The sequence below is a fragment of the Astyanax mexicanus genome, chromosome 21 (assembly GCF_023375975.1).
Source record: "Astyanax mexicanus isolate ESR-SI-001 chromosome 21, AstMex3_surface, whole genome shotgun sequence".
Classification (NCBI taxonomy): Eukaryota; Metazoa; Chordata; class Actinopteri; order Characiformes; family Acestrorhamphidae; genus Astyanax; species Astyanax mexicanus.
In genome coordinates this window covers 17,584,482-17,609,916 of record NC_064428.1, presented here as the reverse complement: position 1 = coordinate 17,609,916, position 25,435 = coordinate 17,584,482, and the positions used below count along the sequence as shown (strand labels likewise).

The 25,435-nt window shown below is 34.6% G+C and overlaps 2 protein-coding genes across 2 annotated transcripts; one reads left to right on the top strand and one right to left on the bottom strand.

The window, feature by feature from the left end:
• Positions 1-3,237: 3,237 nt before the first annotated feature.
• On the bottom strand, positions 3,238-13,409 carry LOC111193457 (interferon-induced protein 44-like). Its single transcript, XM_049469478.1, has 6 exons — positions 13,390-13,409; positions 7,648-7,846; positions 6,176-6,325; positions 5,917-6,088; positions 5,087-5,280; positions 3,238-4,172 (listed from the first exon to the last, which is right to left on the bottom strand). The coding sequence occupies exons 1-6, from the start codon at positions 13,407-13,409 to the stop codon at positions 4,014-4,016; spliced, it is 894 nt and encodes a 297-aa protein (XP_049325435.1). The 3' UTR covers positions 3,238-4,013.
• Positions 13,410-14,337: 928 nt separating this feature from the next.
• LOC103035373 (interferon-induced protein 44-like) lies at positions 14,338-23,882 on the top strand. Its single transcript, XM_049469870.1, has 8 exons — positions 14,338-14,420; positions 16,975-17,033; positions 17,574-17,607; positions 18,483-18,675; positions 20,295-20,444; positions 21,404-21,575; positions 22,008-22,108; positions 23,071-23,882. Exons 2-8 carry the CDS (start codon positions 16,982-16,984, stop codon positions 23,239-23,241), a joined length of 873 nt encoding a protein of 290 aa, XP_049325827.1. The 5' UTR covers positions 14,338-14,420; positions 16,975-16,981; the 3' UTR covers positions 23,242-23,882.
• Positions 23,883-25,435: the final 1,553 nt, after the last annotated feature.

Below are 25,435 nucleotides of genomic sequence, written 5' to 3'. Positions count from 1 at the left end.
ATACTACAAACATTAATAAGCAGTTACAATACATACTGTAAACAGAAAGCGTAAATAAGACCTGTTGTTTACAAAATAGTGATTCCAAATTAATTTATACTGTTTATCTTACTTGCTCTTTTTCAATCAGTCAGCATTAACATACTGTATCTAACAAAATATGGTAGAAAACCAGAAAATTATGTAATACAGTATGTTAATATACACCATATTATGATTAATGGATTATTAATTAATCTGGATAATTAAGCAAATAAAGTTTTTTAACAGATATGATAATGCTTACTAATGGAAAAGACAAAGTAAGATAAGCAAATCAAGAGATATTTACAGTATACATTAAGGTAGAATCACTATTTACCAGTGGTGTGCAGTGAGGCCCTTCTAACCCTTCAGAGAAGGGGTGACAATAAATGCATGTAAATAATGACATAATTTTTAATCAGGAAATATATATCATAGCTATTGTAAGTGTAAGAATGTATTTTATGAATTAACTAAAATAAAAAACAGCAACTAATTCAAAGCATTAGTCTGTGTTTTTTTGTTGCTACAGGAATCTTATCTGACTGACAGCGGTTTTAACCAATCAAAGCTTTTTAAAATGGCTTCTGCCCCCACGTGACTGTGTGCCCCTTCTCCTGATTTTGAGAAGGGTGTAGTAATGAATTTATTAGCAAAGTCAAAGCAAATCTAACCAATCAGATTCATGATTTTCACTACGGGGGCGGGGCCATAGCCGTCTAACCCCTTCTCAGCGCTGTGCTGAAGGTGTATGTGTTGCTTAGTGTAAAACGGCGCTCATGCTGGATTAGTTCAATAGTTAGCTAACTATCATGGAATTGCGGCTGCAAATAAGACACATATTGTGTCACATCATATTAAAAAGCCTTTTTAAAGGCTGTCCTTCAATGTGCAACTAAATCACAATAATAGGCTGCCTGACCGGAGAGTTTTTGTGTGTTCCTAATGTTTTGGCTGCCCTAGTGTACTGTAGACATACACATGAGTGATCTTTGTTGAACAGTTGTACTTGTAGGCAAATTGTTGATTTGTATTAAGTTAATATAACTAAGTCAAGACAGAGAATATGAGTTATTGTAATATTTATCTATGTGTCTGTCGGCCGGCGTCGGGGTGGGGGGAGTATGGGGGGGTATGGGGGGTGGTTGCAGAAGGGGTACCCACTATATTCACCGCAAGCCACTGATATTTACTATGGTAAATGACTGGCATCTGTTGCCTATTATATTTAACGTTATATGTTGTAGCTGCTTATTAATGGCTTTTAATGTATTTGCAAAATAACCTGCAGAGCCCCTGAAGGGACTTGGTGTGTTTTTTAATGTGAAAACCTAGCCAACGTTAGCTAAAATATTCCCCACTGAAATAAAGTAACTTAGTTACATTAGCTAACCTAGCTAACGTTAGCCTAAAACATTTCACACTGAAATAAAGTAGTTAACATTAGCTAACCTAGCTCACATTAGCTTAAACATTCCCCACTAAAATAAAGTAGTTAACATTAGCTAAAACATTCCACACTGAAATAAAGTAGTTAAGATTAGCTAAAACATTCCCCATTTAAATAAAATAGTTAACATTAGTGAACATAGCTAACATTATCTTAAATATTTCCCACTGAAATAAAGTAGTTAGCATTTGTGAACATAGCTAACATTAGCTAAAACATTCCCCACTTAAATAAAGTAGTTAACATTAGCTAACATAGCTAACTATCTAGCTAACAACTTTATTTCACTGTGGAACATTTGTCAGTTTAAACTATGACTTACTATCTGGTGCTCACCACTTAGTATGTGGTGCTCACCATGTCCCTACTAGTGTTGTCTTTGATTATATTAATATTTGATGATCTGAAACATATAAAAAATTACATGCATGCGAAAAAATAAGAAACCATGAAGGGGCAAACATTTTTCACACCACTGTATATATCAGGAAGATTATAATAGATTGTTGCAAAATACATTTTAATAATGATGGTCATTATGAAACATTTCAAAGCATTAACACCGCTGAACAAATTGTAACAAAAAAGGGGTCAATATTGTGAAGATTTTTAAACATGACTCCACACAGCCATCTAGTGTCCAGTTTTATTTCATACAGTGACAGATTCATTCTGAATATCATTTATCATCTTATTTTTATTAACACATATATAAATAAACCTTTATCTCAGTTTTATCTTTTGAACACAAATAAACATACCACTGACATAACTCTTTATTTTATATTTACCATGAACAGAGAAATTAAAAATAAATGCTTTGGTGTGAGGCAGGTTTTTATGGCATATTCTGCCAAATCTGCGCCATTCCTTTCCCCAGGAAATTAAATGTATAAATGTGCACACAGTATAACTCATAAATAAAATAAAATACATTTTATTATCAAGCATAGTGTCTTGTACATTGACCTGATTGCAAAAAATTGATAAATAATTGAAAACATTAATAAAAACTACTTAGAATACTAAAAATATGACATATGTTACCTGTCCCCATTCTCTAACTATAAACTTCAGCATAAAATATAATGATCAAAATCTTTCAGAGAAGTAATGTTGTTGCATTGTTGTGTGACTCCAAATCGCCTCTATGCTTTAAAAATATGTTTCTTTATAATAAATCCATAATATTTAAGTTAAAATATACATTTTCTGTGTTTCCCTGGGTTTTCACTCAGTCCTGTTACTGTAACACATAAACACATAAAATAAAATAAAAATTGGGAAAATCACTAGAATGTGCTCAGTGTCCTCATGCTATTAGAATAGCCGCCATTTAGCCATTTTTCATGTTTTTGCTCATTCTAATCTAAAAACTTATTCCTGTTACGTTCAGTCCTGTTACTCAAAACATAAAGACTAACAGGAATTAGTGCCAGTAACAGGAGTGAGTTCCAGTGACAGGAGTTAGTGCCAGTAGCACAGAACAGGAGTGAGTGCCAGTGACAGGAGTTAGTTCAAGTAACAGGAGTGAGTATTGTCCCCCGGTTTATTGATTTAATAATGTGAATATTAGTTAGTCTAAATCACTTTTTCTAATTCATATAATTTAATAAATTACATAATAATACATTTGACCAATGTCAGGTTTGGGTCTTCTTGAAAAGAGAAAAATAGCTTTGCATTTTTGTCATAAACATCAGTTATTTAAACCTACAGTTAACCATTTCTTTAACTTACAGTTAAGTGGACTTGCTTTTAAACATTGTAAGAAAACCTTGTAAAAATAGTGAAGCTGTCTGAGTTTGACCAGTACATGTTTTGAATAATTAAATACATGTGTTATTAGATTCAGAGTTGGTAAAAGATTAGCAAATATTTGTTTAATTTACAAATCAAACAGAATTTATTCTGCTGTGTTGTGGTCCTATTTTATATAAAACATGTAACAAGATTGTGAGTACTTGTAAGTATTTGTATGTAAAGTAAAGTGATAAGGAATGAGATTACATTTTACAGGCAGTAATGAGAAAAGTAATCCCGTCTCTGTTATGTTTGCTAATCTAATGGCTTTGAAAAATACTGTATTGTGCTGTTTCAGTTCTGAAAGTGAAAGTATTTCTTTTGACAAGATAGATCATGAAATGTTTTGACTTCTTACATTCCACAAATTATTGGCATTCTAAACAGGCCTGACTGGTCTGTCCCCACTTCTCTGTTAAAAGGAATATTCCTACAACATCATCTTACTGCAGATGGCGTCGCTGTGCATCGTTCAACTATTCAGCGCACTTTACACAAGAAGAGGCTGTATGATATATTTAACTAAAATTACTGATTTGAACAATCATTGATTTATAAACAAAAACCATGAAAATGATTAGGGGTGCCCAAACTCTTTTACAACATGTACAATATTGAATATGTCCTACAGTAGGTTTCAGTTATTCTCAGACTCAACAGTGTTTAAAAAAAGTCAGTGCAGTCACAGAATCACATTACAGATCCTTAAAAACCTTTTTGTAAAATGAAATCAAAGTCACACTTTAACATAATCTTTAGCTACTTTCACAATGTACAACAATGCCATCAGAATCAGAACATCTTTGTTGTTGTCTATTTCAGTCTCTTCGTGATAGTTGCTGATAGGGAAGACGCACTTCATGGGTGGGCCGAGTCTGTCGCTGCAGTTCCGCATCTGAACTTAAAGAAAATGAAAAAGATAAGTAACCAAAATTGTTTCTGAGGCAAAATAAGACAAATCACAACAGTGTATTACAAAAGTGAGTACACCCCTCTCATTTTTGCAGATATTTAGGTATATCTTTTCATGGGACAACACTGACAAAATGACACTTTGACACAAAGAAAAAAAAGTAGTCTGTGTGCAGCTTATATAACAGTGTAAATGTAATCTTCCCTCAAAATAACTCAATATACAGCCATTAATGTCTAAACTATCGGCAACAAAAGTGAGTACACCCCTAAGAGACTACACCCCTAAATGTCCAAATTGAGCACTTCTTGTCATTTTCCCTCCAAAATGTCATGTGACTCATTAGTGTTACTAGGTCTCAGGTTCACCTCATGGCAAAGAACTCAGAACAGTGTACATGCTTAGAGTCACATCCAAATGCTGCCTTTAAAAGATAGACAGAGGAGTGCTGTCAGCATTGCTGCAGAAATTAAAGAGGTACACATACACCGCACACTAAATCACTGCTGCATGGCTTTCACCCAGAAGGGAGCCTCTTCTGAAGTCTGTACACAAGAAAGCCCACAAACAGTTTGCTAAAGACATGGCAACAAAGGACATGGTTTACTGGAACCATGTTCTATGGTCTGATGAGTCCCATGAAAAGATATACTTAAACATCTGCAGACATGTGAGGGGTGTACTCACTTTTGTGATACACTGTAAATAGTATATAGCATAGATTACCTGCAGGCACGTAACAGTATTAGATGTTATACTGACATAAATTTTTTGTCATTTGATGTCATGACCAACATTCAACATGTAATTAACATCTACTGACGTTTCTGGCCAGCTGGGTTGTTACTTTTTAAACATGTTAAACACCGTTTTTGGAAAGTGCTAAGTGGCTATACTGGTCTATGTCTATAGGATTCATTTTTGGTTTTCTCTAAAAAGTCTAAATGTAAAGAGTTTAAGTGAATATACATCAGAATACAACAAACCTTTTCTTTGATTTTCCTGCTTTTGTAGATCTGTGTTAGATCCTTCTGAACCAGTGGACAGACGTCTTCATCTACCTTCGTCATGATCACCACATGAGGGATGCCTGATGAGCACAACTAGTTTTAATTCCTGATAAGGTACCAATATACCCTACATTTTTATCAAAACCAATAAATAAATAAATGTAAACATAAAGACAAATACAAAATGCGTATTGGGTAAATACATAAATTAAAGAATCTTGAAACCCATGCATGAAATATATTAACAAAGTCATTCCAAACAGCAATAAGTACAGATTTGTACCATTTAGTCAGCCAAAATGTACATTCAGTATTCTGTATCACTGCACTGATAAAGTAAAAATATATATTATAATTGCGCATGTTTTTTATGTGAAAGCCAGACAATTGTGGATCATCAAGTGTTTGACACATACTCAGTTGATGATAATGTTTATAATCTTTACTGGCACAAAAACATGGGTCAAAAAAGGACTTTCACTGAAAGGTACTTTTTGTACCTCAATATAAGATACAGCCCCAGCGACAAGCTTTGTACTATTTTAAGTACATATCTGTACTTACTTTTCTTAGAGTGCATAAATGAAATCTAATACATCTTTTAAACCAGCTCCATACATGGTAATACATGGTGAACCTTAAACACTGTTTCTTTATTCAAACGAAATTCAGCAAAAACAAAACAGAGCTGTAAACCAGTTTCAATATCGACTCACCTAGACGTTTGGCATTTTCCCTAGCAATTCCCATCTTACTGATAACGCCGTATTCCATTCGGGAGATGGAGTTTGCAGGCACCACACTCACCAGACAATGAACTTTGTCCTGGAGACTGGGTTCTCTTATGAAACCTTGGTCCTCAGCACTTATAGGGGTAGTAGGATTAAACTGAAGAGAAACAAAACCACAATAAATCATAATATTCCTTGATATTTGATAGGTTTGACAGGTAGTTGAGGGGGAAGTTGTATTTACCTTGTATCCATCCTTTATATGACCCAGCATTGCATTTACAACATCTTCAGGATGCATTCCATCTTCCTCTGTTGCTTCTAGGCCCATAACATCATTAAAGATAAAGGGAAGAGTCTCAGAATTATTGGTGATAATTCTGTATGTTTTGTACTGTGGAGAGAGTAAGAGTATTAGTAACTTGCTTATGATACATGAATTATGGAAAACCTTTGAAAAAAAGAAATTCAGCAGATAATAAAATGTATGGTCTCCCTCAACAAAACGTTTGCCCTCTTAATGTGTTTGAGAGCATCAGTTGTAAAGTTGTGAAGAGGTAGAGTTGGTATACAGTGAATAGTTCTATTTAAATAATGTTCTAATCCATATTAAAGCAATAAATACTCAACAAAGTAAAGAAACAAATACTTTAGGAAATAATGGTCAGTTACCAAAATAATTCTTTGACCTTTGAAAGTATTCTTAAGTGCAGTGGCAAAGACCATCAAAGCAATATGATGAAACTGGCTCTCATCTGGACCACCCCAGGAAAGGAAGACCATGAGTTTACTCTGTTGCACAGAATACGTTCATCATAGTTACCAGCATCAGAAACCGTAAATTAACACAGCCTCAGATAAGATCATCTAGATGCTTCACAGAGTATTTTTGTTTGTTTAACACTTTTTTAAGTTACTACTTGATTTCTTGTGTGTTCCTTCATAGGCTGGATTACTTCAGTATTCATTTATAATGTAGGAAAAAAATAATAAAAACACTGAATGAGAAGGTGTGTCCAAACTTTTTACTGACTTTGCATATTGGATAGAGTCTCTTGGGTACAGTACAACAGATGAAAGGGGAGTGAGTTTGGATTAGAGCAGAAAAAATATACAGAGACAAAATATTGTCTAAAACTTCCTTATATAACTGTAATCTAAATTTACTCTTAACCTACAACTTAATATACACCAACACCTAATCTTTACCATCTAATCTTTGTCCCTGTATTTCACAGATCATCAGTTTAGATCTAGAATTATGCTGCAAGCCATCAGCAGCCAGAGTCTGAGAGAGCAGGATGAATGATGCTTTTTTCCCTATATCACTCCCAGTGTGATGTTGGTCATCACAGGGTTCTGTTAGCTGATGTATTGGATCTGGGTCACTGTGATTGTCACTGGGCCCATTGACTACCCACATGTGTCTGAGAAAGCATGTGCTAGTCTTCATCTTTCTAGTTTTTGGGGCATTACTAATGATAGGCGGAATTCATGTGAAAGGGGTTGGATTGGGTAGTTGGCGTTCCAGAATGGGGAGAACATTGGAAATGAATCAGTGCAATTTTATCAAATCTTCTTCAAGTACATGACAGACAGGCTGTGTGTATAGTTGTGTGTACTGTGTGCTACCAGTAAATTGTAGATAGAGGCATTTTGCAGGGTTTAGATTATTTTGTAGACATTACATATACAAGTATAAGTAAGTAGACTTACAGTCCTTGTACAGCTTTTCTTTGCAAATGATTGTTCATATGTGATTGCTTTAATTTCTCCCTGGAAGACGCTCTGCAAAGAGTTTATGAAGCAGGATTTTCCTGCTCCCACTGGTCCATGTAGCAGGATTCTGAGATGCTGGAGTTGTGGATGGTTCAGCTGTATGCCTCTTAACTCATCTTTCAATTGTTCTGTTTTGCTGTTCAGAATATAAAAAGCAAATTTTACTAAATTTATAATGCAAAATAATACACAATAAAACAAAAATTGAGTTGCTGTCCACGAGTATGCTTCCGAAAATCTAGAAATATGTACAGTACAGGCCAAAAGTTTGGACACACCTTCTCATTCAATGTGTTTTCTTATTTTCATGACTATTTACATTGTAGATTCTCACTGAAGGATCAAAACTATAAATGATCACATATGGAGTTTTATGTACTTACGAAAAAAGGTGAAATAACTAAATAATAATTATATTATAGTTTCTTCAAGATAGCCACCCTGTGCTCTGATTACTGCTTTGCACACTCTCGGCATCATTCTCTCAATGAGCTTCAAGAGGTGGTCACCTGAAATGGTTTTCCAACAGTCTTAAAGGAGTTTCCAGAGGTGTTTAGCACTTGTTGCCCCTTTGTCTTCACTCTCTTTTCCAGCTGAATTAACAAATGTTAGGAATAATATTGTGTTGGATTAAAAAAAAAAAATTAACTAAGGAATAATTCAAAACTCAACCTACACCACAAACACTGCAGATTTAGTGCCAAGCATGTATAATATTTACTGACCAAAACAAAATGATTTACTTACGTCCAATCCACCTTTCTCCATGGTGTATTAAAGTCTATAAAATAATTATTGAAACACAGGGAGGGTTATTAAAGTTATATTTTACAGTTACAGTGGAGTGAAAAAGTCCCGCTACAGATTTCTTTCATTCCTGCATTTTTGTTACACTGATATTTTTCTGATAATTTTATTTATTAAAGCAAAACATATATCCAAACCAATCTAATCCACAGTATCTCAATTAGACTTTGACTAGGCCAAATTAAACTTGTTTATGTGTTTTGGATCATTGTCCTGCTGCAGAACCCAAGTACACCTGAGCTTGAGGTCACGAACAGATGGCCGCATATTCTCCTTCAGGATTTTCTGATAAACAGCAGAATTACTGATTCCACCAATTACAGCAAGCTGTCCAGTCTATGAAGCTGCAAATCATCCCCAGACCCTCACACTACCACCACCATATTTTACATTCAGTATGATGTTCTTTTTCTAAAATGATATGTTAGTTTTACACAAGATATAACGGGATGCAAAACTTCCAAAAAGTTCCAGTTTTGTTAGGCCAGTCCAAAGAATATTTACCCAAAGTCATGTAGATCATCAAGATGTTTTTTGGCAAGTGTAAGACGAGTCATTGTGTTATTTTATATGCAGTTCTTTAAATGGTTTAATGGTTTAAATGGGGGGGGGGGGGGGGGGTAGCTTTTATATTTACTAAAGTTAAATTCAAGTTTTTTTTTGATAATCTGATAAATGTAAGTATGACAAAAGCACAACAACAAAAGAAATCTGTAAGGGGCAAATACTTTTTCACGCCACTGTAGGTCAGTAGGCAATGTTTGTCTGTTTAACCTGAGTGGATTTGAAATGAAAAATGATGTTAAATATTATTTAAAATTTTAGAAATTACAAACAATATATAAAGAATTACATATTAATATAAAATACATATATTGCACATTCATTTAGATTCTAATAACTAAAGACTAATAACCAATACTAACCTGCAGAGGGTGGAGCAGTAAGAGATGGTTTTGAGGAGCGAGATCCCATTTTTTCTCTCTATGATAAAAACATAATGAACATGTAAATACACTGAACATGAATTAAACTGATAAAGAGACATTTTAAGAAATGAAGGTTCTATAGAACTTTACAAGTTTCCTAACACTTAAACATCTCCATTACAAATATGGTTATTTATGGAACCAAAAGTATATTGTTACTATAGCACAAATCCAAGACATATTTGGGACACCTGTGTTATTAAGAGAATACTGTATATCACAATACTGTGCATTTTTAAATGGCCTGATTTTATCATAGTTTTTAAATAAAAATATGCATGGTCTCTCCATTCAAAAATATTTATAAAAAAATAATATTTATTATTAAAGCTAAATAAAACTGAATTGTTATTGAAATATGTTCTCCAAAACATAATGTTCGTCTTTAAAACATATTGAATGCTTTCTGTCAATATTTCTTATGTATTTTTTTTTTTGTGTGGGCCCAAATAATCTGAAGATTTTACTGGAGTGTGTTTAAATCGTGTTTAAATCTGGTGAAACCTCTCCTTAACCAGGTGATGAGAAAAGTTCTGAAGAAAGAGTTGAAAATGTTGGCTGTAAAGTTTATCACAATAAACTGGGAAGGTCATAAAATTTAGCCTATATTGTGAAAGATGTCTCTTACATAGTAGAAATAGTAGACTTCCAGAGGTGTCATGTAATGAAATACAAATACCTTATTACTTTACTTAAGTAGAAATGTTGGTTATCTATACTTTACTGCAATTATTTTTATTGTATGCTTTTTACTTCTACTTCTTACATTTTTACACAACTATCTGAACTTTCTACTCCTTACATTTTAAAAATAGCCTCGTTACTTATATTTTATTTCAGCTTGTTCTCATCGTTCAAAAAATCCCTATTCAGATAAATCTCTCCATCCAGAAACACCATTCTGACTCCCTATCGGTTTATACATGATCCATCACACCTGCACACATCACCCCCCCACACACACTTCAGCAAGAACATAGCAGATGTATGGAGTCTAGTATGAAGATGATCCCTGCAGAGACTCAAGAGAACTCGAGTTTAACTTTAATATATTTACATTCTACTAAAATACATTAATTATCAATGAGCATATATCCAGCTGAAACAGAAAGCACAGTGCATCCCAAATTTATCAACATTAACATTTTAATATAACATTATAGTCATTATGACTTTTAGAAGAATGTGTTTTAGGGAGGGGGGTTGTGCACTATAGGATCCTGTGGCGCCGCCTAAGCTTTTGCTTTTAGCTTTTGATAAACAGCATTTTTTCTTCTTTCTTTGTTACTTTTACTTTTATATTTTAAGTAGATTTGAAACCAGTTCTTTTTTTACTTTACTTGAGTAAAAAGCTTTAATTGATACTTCAGCGTCTACAAAAGTATTTTAAACCCTAAAATCTATACTTCTACCTTGAAAATAAAATAATTTTTTGGTCACATACTGAGAATATAAGAATTAAATTTAATGAATTACCTTATGTCAAACAGATTTGAAGATCAGAGTATCCCTGTCTGTGTATTCAGAGGCTTCAGCATATAATCTCTAGTTTACTTTCAGTTTGAGTTAAAGTCAGGCTAAAGCTGGTAAAACTGGTAAAACTGGGGGCCTCTTTTTCCTCTGTTTGATGTTTCCTTATGTGTTTGATGGTTTATCTACTCTATGTGGACTTTCTTATCAGTTACAGATCCAGTTTAGTGTCCACTAGAGATTAATTTGAGTAAACCTGCTGTCTGTTTTTCATATGATTTTTTATTCACATAGATACAGTGGCTTGCAAAAGTATCCATACTCCTTAACCTTTTTTAACATTATACAAATACAGCTCTGGACAAAAAAAAGAGACACTTAAAAATGATGAGTTTTTTTTTATTATTTTACCAAATTGAAAACCTCTGGAATATAATCAAGAGGAAGATGGATGATCAAAAGCCATCAAACCAAACTGAAGTGCTTGAATTTTTGCACCAGGAGTAAAGGCATAAAGTTATCCAAAAGCAGTGTGTAAGACTGGTGGAGGAGAACATGATGCCAAGATGCATGAAAACTGTGGTTAAAAACAGTTATTTCACCAAATATTGATTTCTGAACTCTTAAATCTTTAATAAAGATGAACTTGTTTTCTTTGCATTATTTGAGGCCTAAAAGGTCTGAATCTTTTTTGTTATTTAAGCCATTTCTCATTTTCTGCAAATAACTGGAATTTGGGAGAAATATTGTCTGTAGTTTTTATAACAAAACAATAATGTTCATTTTACTCAAACATATACCGGTACTTTTACATATACCTATGAACAGCGAAATCAGAAAAATTATTCATAAACTGAATCCAGAGCTGTATTTTACATGTATTTTATTAAGATTTTAAATTGTGAAAAATAATCGAAATTATACATGGTTTTTAACACATTTTGTCAAATAAAAAACTTGTGGAAAAAAAAACAAACAGCATCATAAAGACCTAGGTAGAGGTCTGTGCAGAACTGCTTTTTTAAACCCGCTGCTGCTTGCTCCTGCTTGTTTTTTACATTACATTACATTACATTACATTTGGCAGACGCTTTTGTCCAAAGCGACTTACAATAGTCAAGTACAAAAGTAATAGGAATTAAAATAGACCATTTTTAGATAGGGCTTAAAGGAGGTCGAAGGGAAATAAATGGATAGAGAAGTGAAGGAGGGGAAGAAGGAAATGGGGTTAGAAGTAGTTGGTGTGTTAGAGGTGTTAAGAGAGTAAGTGCTCTTTGAAGAGCTCTGTCTTCAGGAGTTTATTAAAGATAGTGAGAGATTCTCCTGATCTGGTAGTGGAAGGTAGTTTGTTAGAGGTGTTAAGAGAGTAAGTGCTCTTTGAAGAGCTCTGTCTTCAGGAGTTTCTTAAAGATAGCGAGAGATTCTCCTGATCTGGTAGTGGAAGGTAGTTTGTTCCACCATTGGGGAACTCTGTATGAGAACAGTCTGTATTGCTTTGTGTGAATGTTTGTTTGGTAAAGCGAGGCGATGTTCATTGGAGGAGCGCAGCGGCCGGGAGGTAGCGTAAGCCTTCAGGAGTGAGTGCAGGTAGGAAGGAGCTGTTCTGTCATCACCTTGTAGGCGATTGTAAGTTTTGAATTTGATGCGAGCATCAACTGGTAGCCAATGGAGCTCAATGAGCAGCGGGGTGACGTGCCCGTTTTGGCTGGTTGAAGACCAGACGTGCTGCTGCATTCTGGATCATTTGCAGTGGTTTTACTACACAGGCCGGGAGGCCAGTTAGCAGGGCATTTCAGTAGTCGAGGCGTGAGATTTGTTTTAGTCCTGTTGCCGCCTGCTACTGCCAAAAATTGCTTGTTTTAATCCCGCACCCACCCGCCACATTCACATTTCTGTCGCTCCCGCCCACAGTACAAGAATATGAATAGAATTAATTCAATTTAGTGCTTAAAATGTACTTTTGTATTTATTAAGACAGAAATATAGCACGGTATAGTGCTGTCCCATTTCTAACCACAGTCCAAACCCATGCTGTCAGGTGAATGAATTGGAGATGCTGAAATTGTCCCATCGGTGTGTGTGTGTTTGTGTGTGTGTGTGTGTGTGTGTATACAAGTACCTTTTGCCACATTTCAGGCTTCAAAAATAAAGATATGAAATTGGAATTTTTTTGTGAAGAATCAACAACAAATGGGACACAATGGTGAAGTTGAACAAAATCTATTGGATTTTTTTTTTTTAGACTTTTTAAAACTTTTTTTTTTAGAAATAAAAACCTTAAAAGTGGGGCATGCAATATTAACCATGTTTCACTTTGGGGTGGTGTGTTCAGGGTGATGATCAGAGTTGCTTTTACACCAAACATAATGTTTTGCATTGTGGCCAAAATTGTTCGATTTTGGTTTTATCTAACCAAAGCACCTTCTTCCACATGTTTGGTGTGTCTCCCAGGTGGCTTTTGGCAAACTTTAAACAAGACTTTTTATTCCCTAAAAGCCAGATTTGTGCAATGTATGACTGATTGTTGTCCTATGGACAGAGTCTCCCACCTTAGCTATAGATCTCTGCAGTTCATCCAGAGTGATCATGGGCCTCTTGGCTGCATCTCTGATCAGTTTGAGCTGAAAGTTTAGAGGGATGGCCGGGTCTTGGTTGATTTGCAGTGGTCTTATACTCCTTCCATTTCAATATGATGGCTTGCACAGTGCTCCTTGAGATGATTAGAGCTTGGGATTTTTTTTATATATCTAAATCCGTCCTTAAACTTTTCCACAGTATCTCCGACCTGCCTGCTGTGTTCCTTGGTCTTCATGATGCTCTCTGCACTTTAAACAGAACTCTGAGACTATCACAGAGCAGGGGTATTTATACGGAGACTTGATTTAGGTCAACACTGATTCATTCAGAGATCCTCAATGAACATCTGGAGTGAGTTTGCTGCACTGAAAGTAAAGGGGCTGAATAATATTGCACGTCCCACTTTTCAGTTTTTTATTTCTAAAAAAAGTAAAAAATATCCAATAAATTTTGTTCCACTTCATGATTGTGTCCCACTTGTTGATTCTTCACCAAAAAATTACAATTTCATATCTTTATGTTGAAGCCTAAAATGTGGCAAAAGTTTCTGTGACAGAAAAAGAGGAAGAAAACATGAGGAACCAAATATCAAAAGAGGAACTCATTCTCTTCTAGACAAAACAGTTTTAACATACTTGTGTATGTTAGAATTGTACAGAAAGTTGAAATCATTTTTATAATAGAAATAGTCTATCTGAACAAATTTAAGGAGTGGCTTCAAACATCCCCCATGTTGGAACAGTCTGGAGCCACGCCAGACTTTAACACAAAGTGAAAAGTGAAAGTGAATGTGAGAACACCTTGTAAGTACACAGGGGACACAGGCACGAGACAAAGATACTCTGTTCTCTAGATCATCACAACAAGGTAATTAAGAACATTACATTCTTAAAAGCTTGGTAAGTGACTGGCTGAAAACACTGAATATTGCAGGATTTCTTTGAGTGTTTTCAGTGCAGCATTACTAATGCTTCCCAAATTAATCTTTAAAGGTGTTTGTATTGTGTGCCAGATTTTCTTCTTTTATATTACAGTAAATAAAACTGATCAGCTTTGTATTTTCCCCTTATTAACAGTGGGTTGTTAGACAAAAGATAAAAAACAGTAACATCTGACTTCTGTTCTGGGATTGGGTCAATCAAAAGACTAAGTACAGTTTTAGTAGATTATTTGGATGGAGGATCTGTGTGTGTAAATAATCGTCTTCCAGTTACATTTAGCACACCATACAGGTTTTAGTACGAGAAATTAGACTGACGATTTGAAGTAAATCTGCCCTTAGGTCACATAAAAACAGTGCATGAAAAAAATGAAAATGAACTTTAGCTGGAAAGAGAAAGTGAAAGTAAACATGATCATAACAAACATCCTTTAAAGAACTGAAACTAATTTGTAAGATTTGAAGTCATTAATCAAGAGTGTACAATTGAAATCTGTTATTGATCTGTAAAAGTAAAATAAATGATACTGGACAGATATAATCTGTCTCTAGTAGATATATAATGGGAAATGAGAACAGTGTGGATTTTTATTTTGCTAAAAACAGCGAAAATGTACTATCCTGATGTGATGATTAGGGGTGGGTGACATGGCACGATATTTTAGGAAATATTCTTTAAATAGATTAGTTTTTAAAATATTATCTGTACATGTGAACAAAATTCCAATCTTCATGAAATTTGAATGTAATATAAAGATTTAAAAGTGCACATACAAGGTGGTTGCAAGAGGATTGAAAATGTACACACAGTGGTGCTTGAAATTTTATTAACCCTTTAGAACTTTCTATATTTCGGCCTTCAGTTAGTTTGAAGGTGTTTTTAATTAATGGGGTGACGATAATGTTTGAATGGGCAGATCTTGTTTTATTTAAAGTAGAGGCATCTTTCAAAGTCTTCCCTGTACAACAAATGTTTGTGGAAGTGTATTATAGCCTGAACAAAGGAGATTTCTGAGGACCTCACCAGGCTGGAGGTTACAAAACCATCTTTAAAGAATTTGGACTCCACCAATCAATCCATAGTCAGACAGATTGTGTACAAATGGAAGAAATTTAAGATCATTGTTACCATCCCCAGCAGTGGCTGGCTAACAAAGATCACTTCAAGAGCAAGACAAAGTTGGTGAGGTTGGGGTAACTTCTAAGCAACTGAAGGCCTCCCTCACATTAGCTAATATTAATGTTCATAAGTCCTCTATTAGGAGAAATCTGAACAATGATGGTGTGCATGGCAGGGTTGCGAGAAGAAAGCCACTGATTTCCAAAAAAACATTGCTGCTCATCTTTAGCAGGTTTCTAAAGATCACACGGACAAGCCAGAAGGCTGTTAAAGGCACACTAGGTAGGATTTCCTTGATTTATTGAACTTTTAAAGAAGTAAAATTACAGCTTCAAACTCACTGCAGCGCTCCATTGAGGTGCTGTGCCAGAGCTCCTCTGAGCTCAATCCAAACTCTGTAAGTTTTCCTTGGCGGACGCAACCAACGCTCGGGAGAACTGCGCCCCTTTCCAGCACTTCGACGTGCTTTCAGACCTGTATGTAGTTCTAACAGTTCTACAAGAACTACAAAAACCTGCTATTTGGAGTTGGTTAATTCTTTACAGAAGCTAACTAATAGTGATGTGCACAGCAGCTCTTTTAGATGAACTGAATCATTAGAATCCGTTTGCTAAAAAGATTCAACAAATCTTTTGTGCTGTACCAGAGAAGCTCCGGTGAGTTCAGATAAGTACCAGATAAAGACAGATTATATAGGGTGACCAAACGTCCGTATTTCCCGGGACATGTCCGTTTTTCACGTCCTGTCCCGGGCGTCCCCGTTTTTTTTTTTTTTTTTTTTCAGAAAGTGAGGAAATTTTTTAAAGGAAGGAGTGAGGAAAGGTTTTTAAATTACGTTATGATTATTTTCATGTGCTTTTTACTTTCTGATAGAAAAAGTAGCTTACATGCAGTCCACATCCACTATTTATGTAGTACATAACAGTCTACTGTATATATGTACAAAGAAAAAAAAAATATATATATATTTATTGTTTGATTGTCTTTTACATTTCCTTTTCTATATGCTTAAAAATGTTTGTGGTGCTGTAACGTGAATCTCCCCGATCAAAAAAGTTAAATCCAATCCAATAAGAACCTTATCCCACCTGTGAAACATGGTGGTGGTAGTATCATGGTTTAGGCCTGTTTTGCTGCATGTGGGCCTGGAGGACATGGGAATAGAAGAATTTTAGAGAAAAAGATTAATTAAATCAATGACAACAAAGAAAAAAGGACAATTACAGCAGGTAAGTATCATTAAATTAAGTAAATATGTGTCTATAGTAAAATATTGATACTGCAAGACTGAATATTTTTCTAAATTTACACAGTTTTACACAAATTTTGACACAGTTATTCAGATAATTTTTTATTTACAGGGATTAAATGGGGTCATTATTTTCAAAACCATCTCCTCAACCCCCTCCTGCTTCAGCAGGTAAGTCTGGCCTGAATTATAATATATAAACACAAGCAAAAATACAATTATAAAAAATACATATATTGATCAAGCATAACATTAAGACCACCTCCTTGTTTCTACACCTTGTCTATTTTTTTAGTTACACTGAGCATAGAACATTTTAAAGGGGACATGAAACATTTCAGTTTGTACAAGTTTTCTAAGGGATTAAATATATATATATAAATAAATTTGAAAAGTGATTTTTTTTTTCTATTGCTAAAAACAGAAAAAAGTAGTACCCTGATGTGATAATTAGGGGTGTGTGATATGGCACGATATTTCAGGGTATAATATTGTTAATGATTATTCAAAAATGTTTACGATATTATATTATTATAATACGATATGGCACATCCCTAAAAAGAACCAGGCTTGATGTTGTGCTTGATCAGTGTAAATAAATGTGCACTATACACAAATTCAAATTGTACATCAATTCTTATTTTTTCATAATATTCCATGTGATGTTTTAAGATATCACTACTTACACTAAACTTTACTCTTATTGCTCAGAACTAAATAAGCCCTGGAGGAAAGTGACATGGAGGTAAGAGCCTATCTGCCTGTAAAACTGAACCATGTCCCTAAGACTACATTTATAACATCATTTGATCACACCATTCATATATATACAAACACAAAGTAGCAAATAATTGTGAAGTAAAACGAAAATTACACAGCAAGTCTTTTGGGATATGTCTCTACCAGCTTTGAGCTTAATCTAGAGACTGAGATCTTTACCATTCTTTATAATTTAACTGAATTTTTTATGTTTTGCCACAGATGTTTAATGGGGTTTAGTTCAGGACTATGAATGGGCCATTCTAACAGATAAATATTGATATTGATATAAACCTAATTCCTTTTTTTTCATTTTTGGATTATGAATTAAAGAGTGCTTATTGGGAAGCTCAAAGCTTGAGAATTTTTTTTATATCCTAATCTTGCTTTAAATTTCTCCACAACTTTATCTCTGAGCTGTCTGGTGAGTTTCTTGGTCTTCTTGATGCTGTTTGTTCACTAGTGCTCTCTGACAGATCATCAAGGCCTTTACATGACAGGTGTATTAGTACTGAGAGGAAAAATTACACAAAGCTGGATGCTAATTAGGTGACATCTGAAGACAATTGTTTGCACTGAATTTTATTTAGGGGTTTGAATACCTGTCACATCACACTTTTTTCAGATTTTTATTTGATTAAAACTTAGAAAACCATGCATCATTTTCATTCCACTTCACAATTATGTGCTACTTTGTGTTTGTCTATTACTTAAAATCTCAATACATTACATTTAAGTTTGTGGTTGTATGGTGACAAAATGTGAAAAATGGTATAAAAAGAGTAAATTCTCAGTTTAAACTCATTTAACACTGCTTGATCAGTTTATGACATGTATGAGTGAATAATTTGTATTTCTCAGAGAAAAGAACGAGATTTTGCCATACCTGGAAGGTTTTAGATCAAGTGCTGGGGTTCTAAGAATTCTGCTGTATGGACCAACCGGAGCAGGGAAGTCATGCTTTGTCAATTCAGCCCAGAAGGTTCTCTTAGGTCGCAATGTTATTAGTGCTCATGAACAAACGATGCGAGTTGGCCAAAGCTTTACTGTTAAAGTAAGTAAACATTTTTTATAAATTTATATACCAAGAAATACACTATCTATCCATATATCCATCTATCTATCTACCTATCTACAGTGTATCACAAAAGTGAGTACACCCCTCACATTTCTGCAGAAATATAAGTATCTCTTTTCATGGGACAACACTGACAAATAACACTTTGACACAATGAAAAGTAGTCTGTGTCCAGCTTATATAACAGTGTAAATGTATTCTTCCCTCAAAATAACTCAATATACAGCCATTAATGTCTAAACCACCAAAACAAAAGTGAGGATATCCCTAAGAGACTTCACTCCTACACTGATTGGTGTGGTGAGCTGGAAGTGAGGTGTGTTCAGGTAAATTTCTGATGTTATTTTGGTGGTTGAAAACACAGGTGCAATGAACCTAGACAACACTAACTCATTAGAGTCCATTCCTATAGGTGCTCCCAGCACGCATACACCATCTTCAAAAGACCACGTATATGTTTTTCTCAGACGTCCTCTGATAAAATTACAGGCTGAATGGTCTGTGGTCCTCTGGACGCACATCTCTGAGTTACATCCACGTAAACACATCAGTGAGTAGAAATGGAAGAGCTACTGTACACGATGTAATGTGACCGACTAAGCTAAAAAAAACTTATGGCGGTTTTCCAAAACATGCCCGGGTCAACCAAACAAGTTGAGCCCACATGTTCAGCGTAATATCCAGAGGATGGTTTTGAAAATAGTGCTGCCAGCATTGCTGCAGAGCTTGAAAAAGTGGGTGGTCAGCCTGCAGTGCCCAGACCATACACCCACACACTGCATCAACTCTGTCTGCATGGCACTGTCCTAGAAGAGAGCCTCTTCTAAAGCTGGTGCACAAGACAGTCCATAAGACAAGCAATCTGCCAGCATGGGTTACTGGAATCATGTCCTGTGGTCGAACAAGATCAAGATAAACTTGTTTGGCTCAGATGGTGTATAGAATGTGTAGTGGCATCCTGGTGAGAAGTACCAAGACCAAGCAACTGTCCATCAAGGTCTGGGGCTTTATGAATGCTTCCAGCACTGGAAAGCTGAATTTCATCATTTACTGTGACATTCTAAAGCAGAGCATGATCTCCTACCTCCAGAAACTGGGCCACATAGCAGTTTTCCAACATATTAACAAATAAAAATATTGACACTTTGGGCACAATTCGGCCATTTTAACTTAGGGGTGTACTTACTTTATTGCCAGTGGTTTAGACATCCAGTGGTAAGGGCACAGCAAATTTACAATATCATACAAGCTGTAGAATTTAAGTCAGGTGACATACCTTCTCTGCCCTCCACTCTGGTCGTGTGTGCTCACTGTCTCACTGTGTGTGACTACCACTCCCATGTTTCACAGATTGCATTATGCGGTCATTCTGGACCATCTATAATACTATCCAATACTACTGTTTTTGCTACTATAGATGTTTAGTGCGGCTATCTAAGATTCAGATTTTGTGGTGGTGAGGCTCTCTCCACGTTCTAAGTTTTGAGTGAATATTACCTTGAGAAAGACTGTAAAACATAAATGCTTAACTGAAAAAAAATAGAAAAGAACTAGTAAAAATCTAGTAAAAATGAGGTTATCCATATTTTCCCTAGATAAAAACACACAAGATGAAGAAGCGAGGAGGGGGGCGTTTCCCTTTTGTTTTTGATGACATCATGGGACTTCAGCCAGACAATCTTGGTGGAATACAAACTGAGGATATCATCAACATATTAAAGGGTCACATTTCAGATGGCTATATTGTAAGTATACAAAAGGAGATTTTTTTTCCCCTATTTCTATTTTATGTGTCAGTTATGTGGTGACATGTATGTGGTATCAGTTTGCAAGCTTATCCATAACCAGAAAAAAAGATGAATAAAAAAGCATCAAATTGGCATCAGTATTTTATGTCATGTACTGGTGTAGTAAACCACATGCTACTCACTGTACTTTGCAGTAACCTAAACAGCCCAGTTTAAACAACGCATTTAGATATTTTTAAATGTGTTGAACAATTAACTAAGTAAACAGAAAATAAGTTTGAACAAACCTGGAATTCAGCATTTTTTATAATTTTTAATGTTTCTCTACTGTAGATTACTAACGTCAGCCAAAACATGGAGATTTGGTGCTTGGGTAGTTTCATCACGTCAAAGACCCAGAGTTCGCTTTATATCATAAGATCAGACAGGAAAGGCACATGCTTTGACTGGTGTTTTGTCGAGTTGTGCTACCTTGTGAAACCGTGCTTCCCTAGTGTATATTTAGGGTCTCGGTAAAACGCAGAATTCACCGGAGATCCTATTTAAACCTATTGTTACTAACACAAGATATCTACCTTCAATTAGCTGGTGTAAACATAGCTGTTAGCTCTTTAGTGTTGGCTTTGCTGCAGCCCGGGTTCAACCAAGTTGGGCGAGACCATGAATTCACGAGTTTACGTAGACACGGTGCTTTTCCTGATCGACTTGTTTTTCTGAGTGGTTTCTTTTACTAGCTACTACAGACAATAGAGGTTGAGCAGGAGTTTTATGTGCAGCATCCGTATACAACTCAAACTATATGCTGTTTATTACTTTGTTCAATGTGTTGTTTTCTTTTGTGATTTATGTAGAATTGTTTTGTATTGTTATAAATGATCCTGTTTTGCACTTGAAGTCATAATAAAATCAATTAAATGTACATTTACTGACAATTAAACCAAAATATTTTATTTTAGTTCAATCCCATGCACCCTATAACTGCAGACCACCCCAAGTACAAAGCCAAACCAGAAGCAGAGGATAAAGTTCACTGTCTGGTGTGCATTCTTCCTGCTGACTCTGTATCCAGAATGAATGATGAAGTTTTTGTCAAAATGAAGACCATTCGAACAAAGGCAGTACACCTGGGTAAGTTAAGATTTTAAAATACAACATATCGCATACCGTACCAGTCAACACTTTGAACACACCTCTTTTTGTTCAATATGCTTTTTTAAAATATTTTTTACATTGTAGATTTAATATTGAAGACATTAAAGCCATACACATGGAATTATTCTGTGAACAAACATCAATTTGCTACATTATTTCTTATGTGTCCCTTATTTGTTTTGATATCTTTAATATTAATCTACAATGTAAAAAATAAATTTAATTAAAAAAAATGATTCAATTAGTGTGTCCAAACTTTAGACTGGTACTGTATCGTTTGTAAGTGTGTATTTTACATACCAGGTCACTGACTGAATAGGGAAAAATCATGAATGTAAGATTTTATTCCAAAATATTTCATGAATTTCCTTTAATGATTAATTTCTCTCTTATATTTTGGTTTTGCAGACATACCACATGTCATTGTTTTGACAAAAGTGGATCAAGCATGTGAAGTGGTCAACCAAGACTTGAAAAAGATCTATCTCAGCAGAAAGATTAGCGAGAAGGTAAGATGTGTTCAGACACAATTTAAAATAAATTTAACATTTTTCTTTACATATATACTAAATTAATCTCATATTCAAGATGGATGTTTACATCTGTACATACTTTAGATTCATGTAAAAAAATAGGACACTAATTAAACTTAAATTAAACATTAAATTAATTTGCCACAGTAACATAAGACAACACAGCTTTTTATCATAGATACACATACAATTATTTATTATGTAAGAAAGTGATTGAGGAAAATGTAAGTGAATCTGAGCATTAAACATTATGTATCATTCGTTATGAAAATCAGCTTGATTCATGGTGTGTTAGTGTGTCTTTGCTGTCATAATGACAGGAAAAGTACACCTTGCATGGCTCAAAATGTGCAAAAGGCATGTACTTATTCTCTTTATTAATGATGGGTGTGTTTATAAAAAATAAAGAATTTATACCTATGAAGAAAAAAGTAATAGTAGTGAAAGTAAAATAAAATTATAAGAAATTATGACAAATAAGCAAAAACCAAATAAATCTGTATGGTGTAAACACTTTTTACGCCACTGTATATGCATTGCCGCACATAACATAGACAAGATAGTACCTAAAGTCTAATTGTTAGTTTTAATCAGTCGTGTTTCTGCTGCCGAGATAGCAACACAGCTCACTTCCAGACTATCAGCGTAGAAATATGCTTAAGCTCTGTCACTATTTTAATGGCTTAGGTAGAAGGCATGAAAATAGACTGTTCACTGGGTGTAAGATAGCAATAAGCATTTCGTAATAATAACATGGGCACAAATGTCGATATAATTTCATTTGTAAACTAATGCATGTTCAGAAATTGAGAATATTATGCAAAACTTGATTTTTCATGCTTTTGTTTTCACACTTGGGTCTCGACTGCCCCTATAAACACTCCATACTATGCTCCGATCACTGCTAACCTCATCATATTGATGCACTGTTTCTTTAGGTAGAGGAGTGCAGTCATAAACTGGGAATCCCCTTGAACAACATCTACCCTGTGCAGAACTATCATACAGAGATCAGCCCAGATGAAGCTACTGACAATCTCCTCCTCATGGCTCTGAATGATATTGTCAACTTTGCCAACGATCATGTGGAGGACAGAGATGATGAATAAATCAATGTATGAAACTGAAAGCCAAACTAGCTTTTTTTGGCTTAGTAAAACATTTAAAAATGTTTAAATCTGTAAAATATATTACTTTCCACTTTATCCTGTTTTTATAGAGTTTTTTGATAAAAATGGTGAAATTAAAATGGAAAATTTCAATAAAAAGTGTTCATTTTAAATTTAAAAAATGGGAGGGTATTTTGCAAAGCTCACAACCTGTCGGCATTCGAAAAAAGCCGCTAAGACTAAAGGGAGAGACATTTTGTCATAGTATTATTTTTTTAAGATATATTTTTTTATATGTAAAAATGGATTTCTAATTGTTTTTTTTTATATATTTTTTCTTATTTCTATTAAGTCTGTAATTAATTCTGAAGGTCCTTAAACACATGTTTTATGTTGTATGTGTTACATATGTAAACCAAACTACTTTTTTCTAGTCCTGTTCTGGCTGTTTTTGTTTTGATTCTGTTTTTATGTTTCATTAAGAGTTTCTTTTTAAGTTTTTACATAACCGTTTCTTTAAAGAATATGGTCAGTGGGTATTGTAAAACCTGACAGATAATGTATGCTCATTTAAATGTGCTTCATCATATTGTTGATGTCACACAAAAACCTCAGGTCATAAAAATGTATGTGGAAAAGGTCACTGTCTTTTGTAAATTCTTCCTGCTGATTCAGAAACACAGAAGTGAGAACAGAGGGAGAAAACGCTCCAAGTATACAAACTCATCAGCTGATCTGGACCAGAGAAACCAACTACAGGTGTAAAAACACTCTTTATACTCAGCAAATTAAGTTCTAAATAGCAAAAGACATTTTATCATAACTTCAAATGTTTGTTCTTTGAAGTGATGAGTGAGACGTTTGTTATAAAGAATGTTTTTTTTTTTATGTAGTTTGTATTCGTTTTATTCATGTTGGTCTTATTAGAGCTAGGGCAACTTTATAACAATCAATGTCATTGAATATCGAAATACATTGATTTGTGCTACTATGTTGATGCATGATAAATACGGCTGGGACTATTTAAAACAGTGTCCTAAACCACACGCTACTATATACCAACACTAAGGTTTTAAATTAAGGCTTTGAAAGCTATTGGGTTTACTCTATCTCAAAACATCACACAATATCTGAAGAAATCAGAACTTAATCAGAAAAACACCTGAAGAATGTAAACAATAGACCTTAAAAAGAGATGTGCCATCAACTTTAACATGGCTTTTTTCACAAAACTAAATATTTAAAATAGTTCCATAAACACTGAAAATGGAACTAAAATATTCCAAATGTAAGTATTCAAAGAAATATGTATCAAAAGCTTTACTTTTTTTTTTTTACAATTTATGTACCAGTATGTTATTACTAAAGCTATTAGAGGCATTACAGTATTTAAGCAGCTGTTTATCACTTTATCACAATTCCCTTGGTTCTCCAGTTAACAAATACAGTCAGTTTAGTGTGCATTAATATTATCATTTAAGCTACAGTATTAATATATTTAAAAGGGCTATAGTTACTCATATTGTACGGAGCAGCAGCAGAAGCTGCAGGAGTTCTGTTCTTCTTTGATGGCGCTCTACACTTCTACACAGTGCTCCACAGCGCCTTTAGCTGTATGGCAGTATGAGAGAAATGCATACGGTTCTAAATCCCCCTCAGGTATAGACCGGGGAAGTTTTGTAGTCAGCGCTGTGTTGTTTATACCCATAAACTTCACTGGATCCTCTGAATTATGAGTTTGTTTAAGAGTCGTAATGAGAAAAATGCTAGTGTGGCGGGGAGCGAGCGGTAGGACTTAATAAAAATAATTAATTTACCTAAACTATGTAAATACCTTAGTTACCCTTACACCAGTGCAGCCAACTACGCCACTTTGGGAATTGCACCCAAAGAAATTTAACACTTCAGGTTCGTGGGTACCAGAAAGTACAAAGACAAGGATTTCAATTAACCAAAAAGATTTTATTAAAAAATAGGCTTATAAAAAATAAAATAAAACAATAGATAGATAGATAGACAGAGATAGACAGATAGATAGACAGACAGATAGACAGACAGACAGACAGACAGACAGACAGACAGACAGACAGACAGACAGACAGACAGACAGACAGACAGACAGACAGACAGACAGACAGACAGACAGACAGATAGACAGACAGACAGATAGACAGACAGACAGACAGATAGATAG

What these genes read in the sequence shown, in the direction of transcription:
- LOC111193457 (XM_049469478.1), bottom strand. Translation starts at nt 13,409, where the DNA reads ATGTGGAAGAAGGTGCTTTG. An exon ending in GGAAAATGCCAAACGTCTAG is followed by an intron (nt 5,281 to 5,916) that starts GTGAGTCGATAT and finishes TGTGCTCATCAG; the next exon opens with GCATCCCTCATGTGGTGATC. An exon ending in AATCCTATAGACATAGACCA is followed by an intron (nt 4,173 to 5,086) that starts GTATAGCCACTT and finishes CTTTAAGTTCAG; the next exon opens with ATGCGGAACTGCAGCGACAG.
- LOC103035373 (XM_049469870.1), top strand. Translation starts at nt 16,982, where the DNA reads ATGGGGTCATTATTTTCAAAACCATCTCCTCAACCCCCTCCTGCTTCA. An exon ending in ACCCCCTCCTGCTTCAGCAG is followed by an intron (nt 17,034 to 17,573) that starts GTAAGTCTGGCC and finishes CTTATTGCTCAG; the next exon opens with AACTAAATAAGCCCTGGAGG. An exon ending in AACAAAGGCAGTACACCTGG is followed by an intron (nt 21,576 to 22,007) that starts GTAAGTTAAGAT and finishes TTGGTTTTGCAG; the next exon opens with ACATACCACATGTCATTGTT.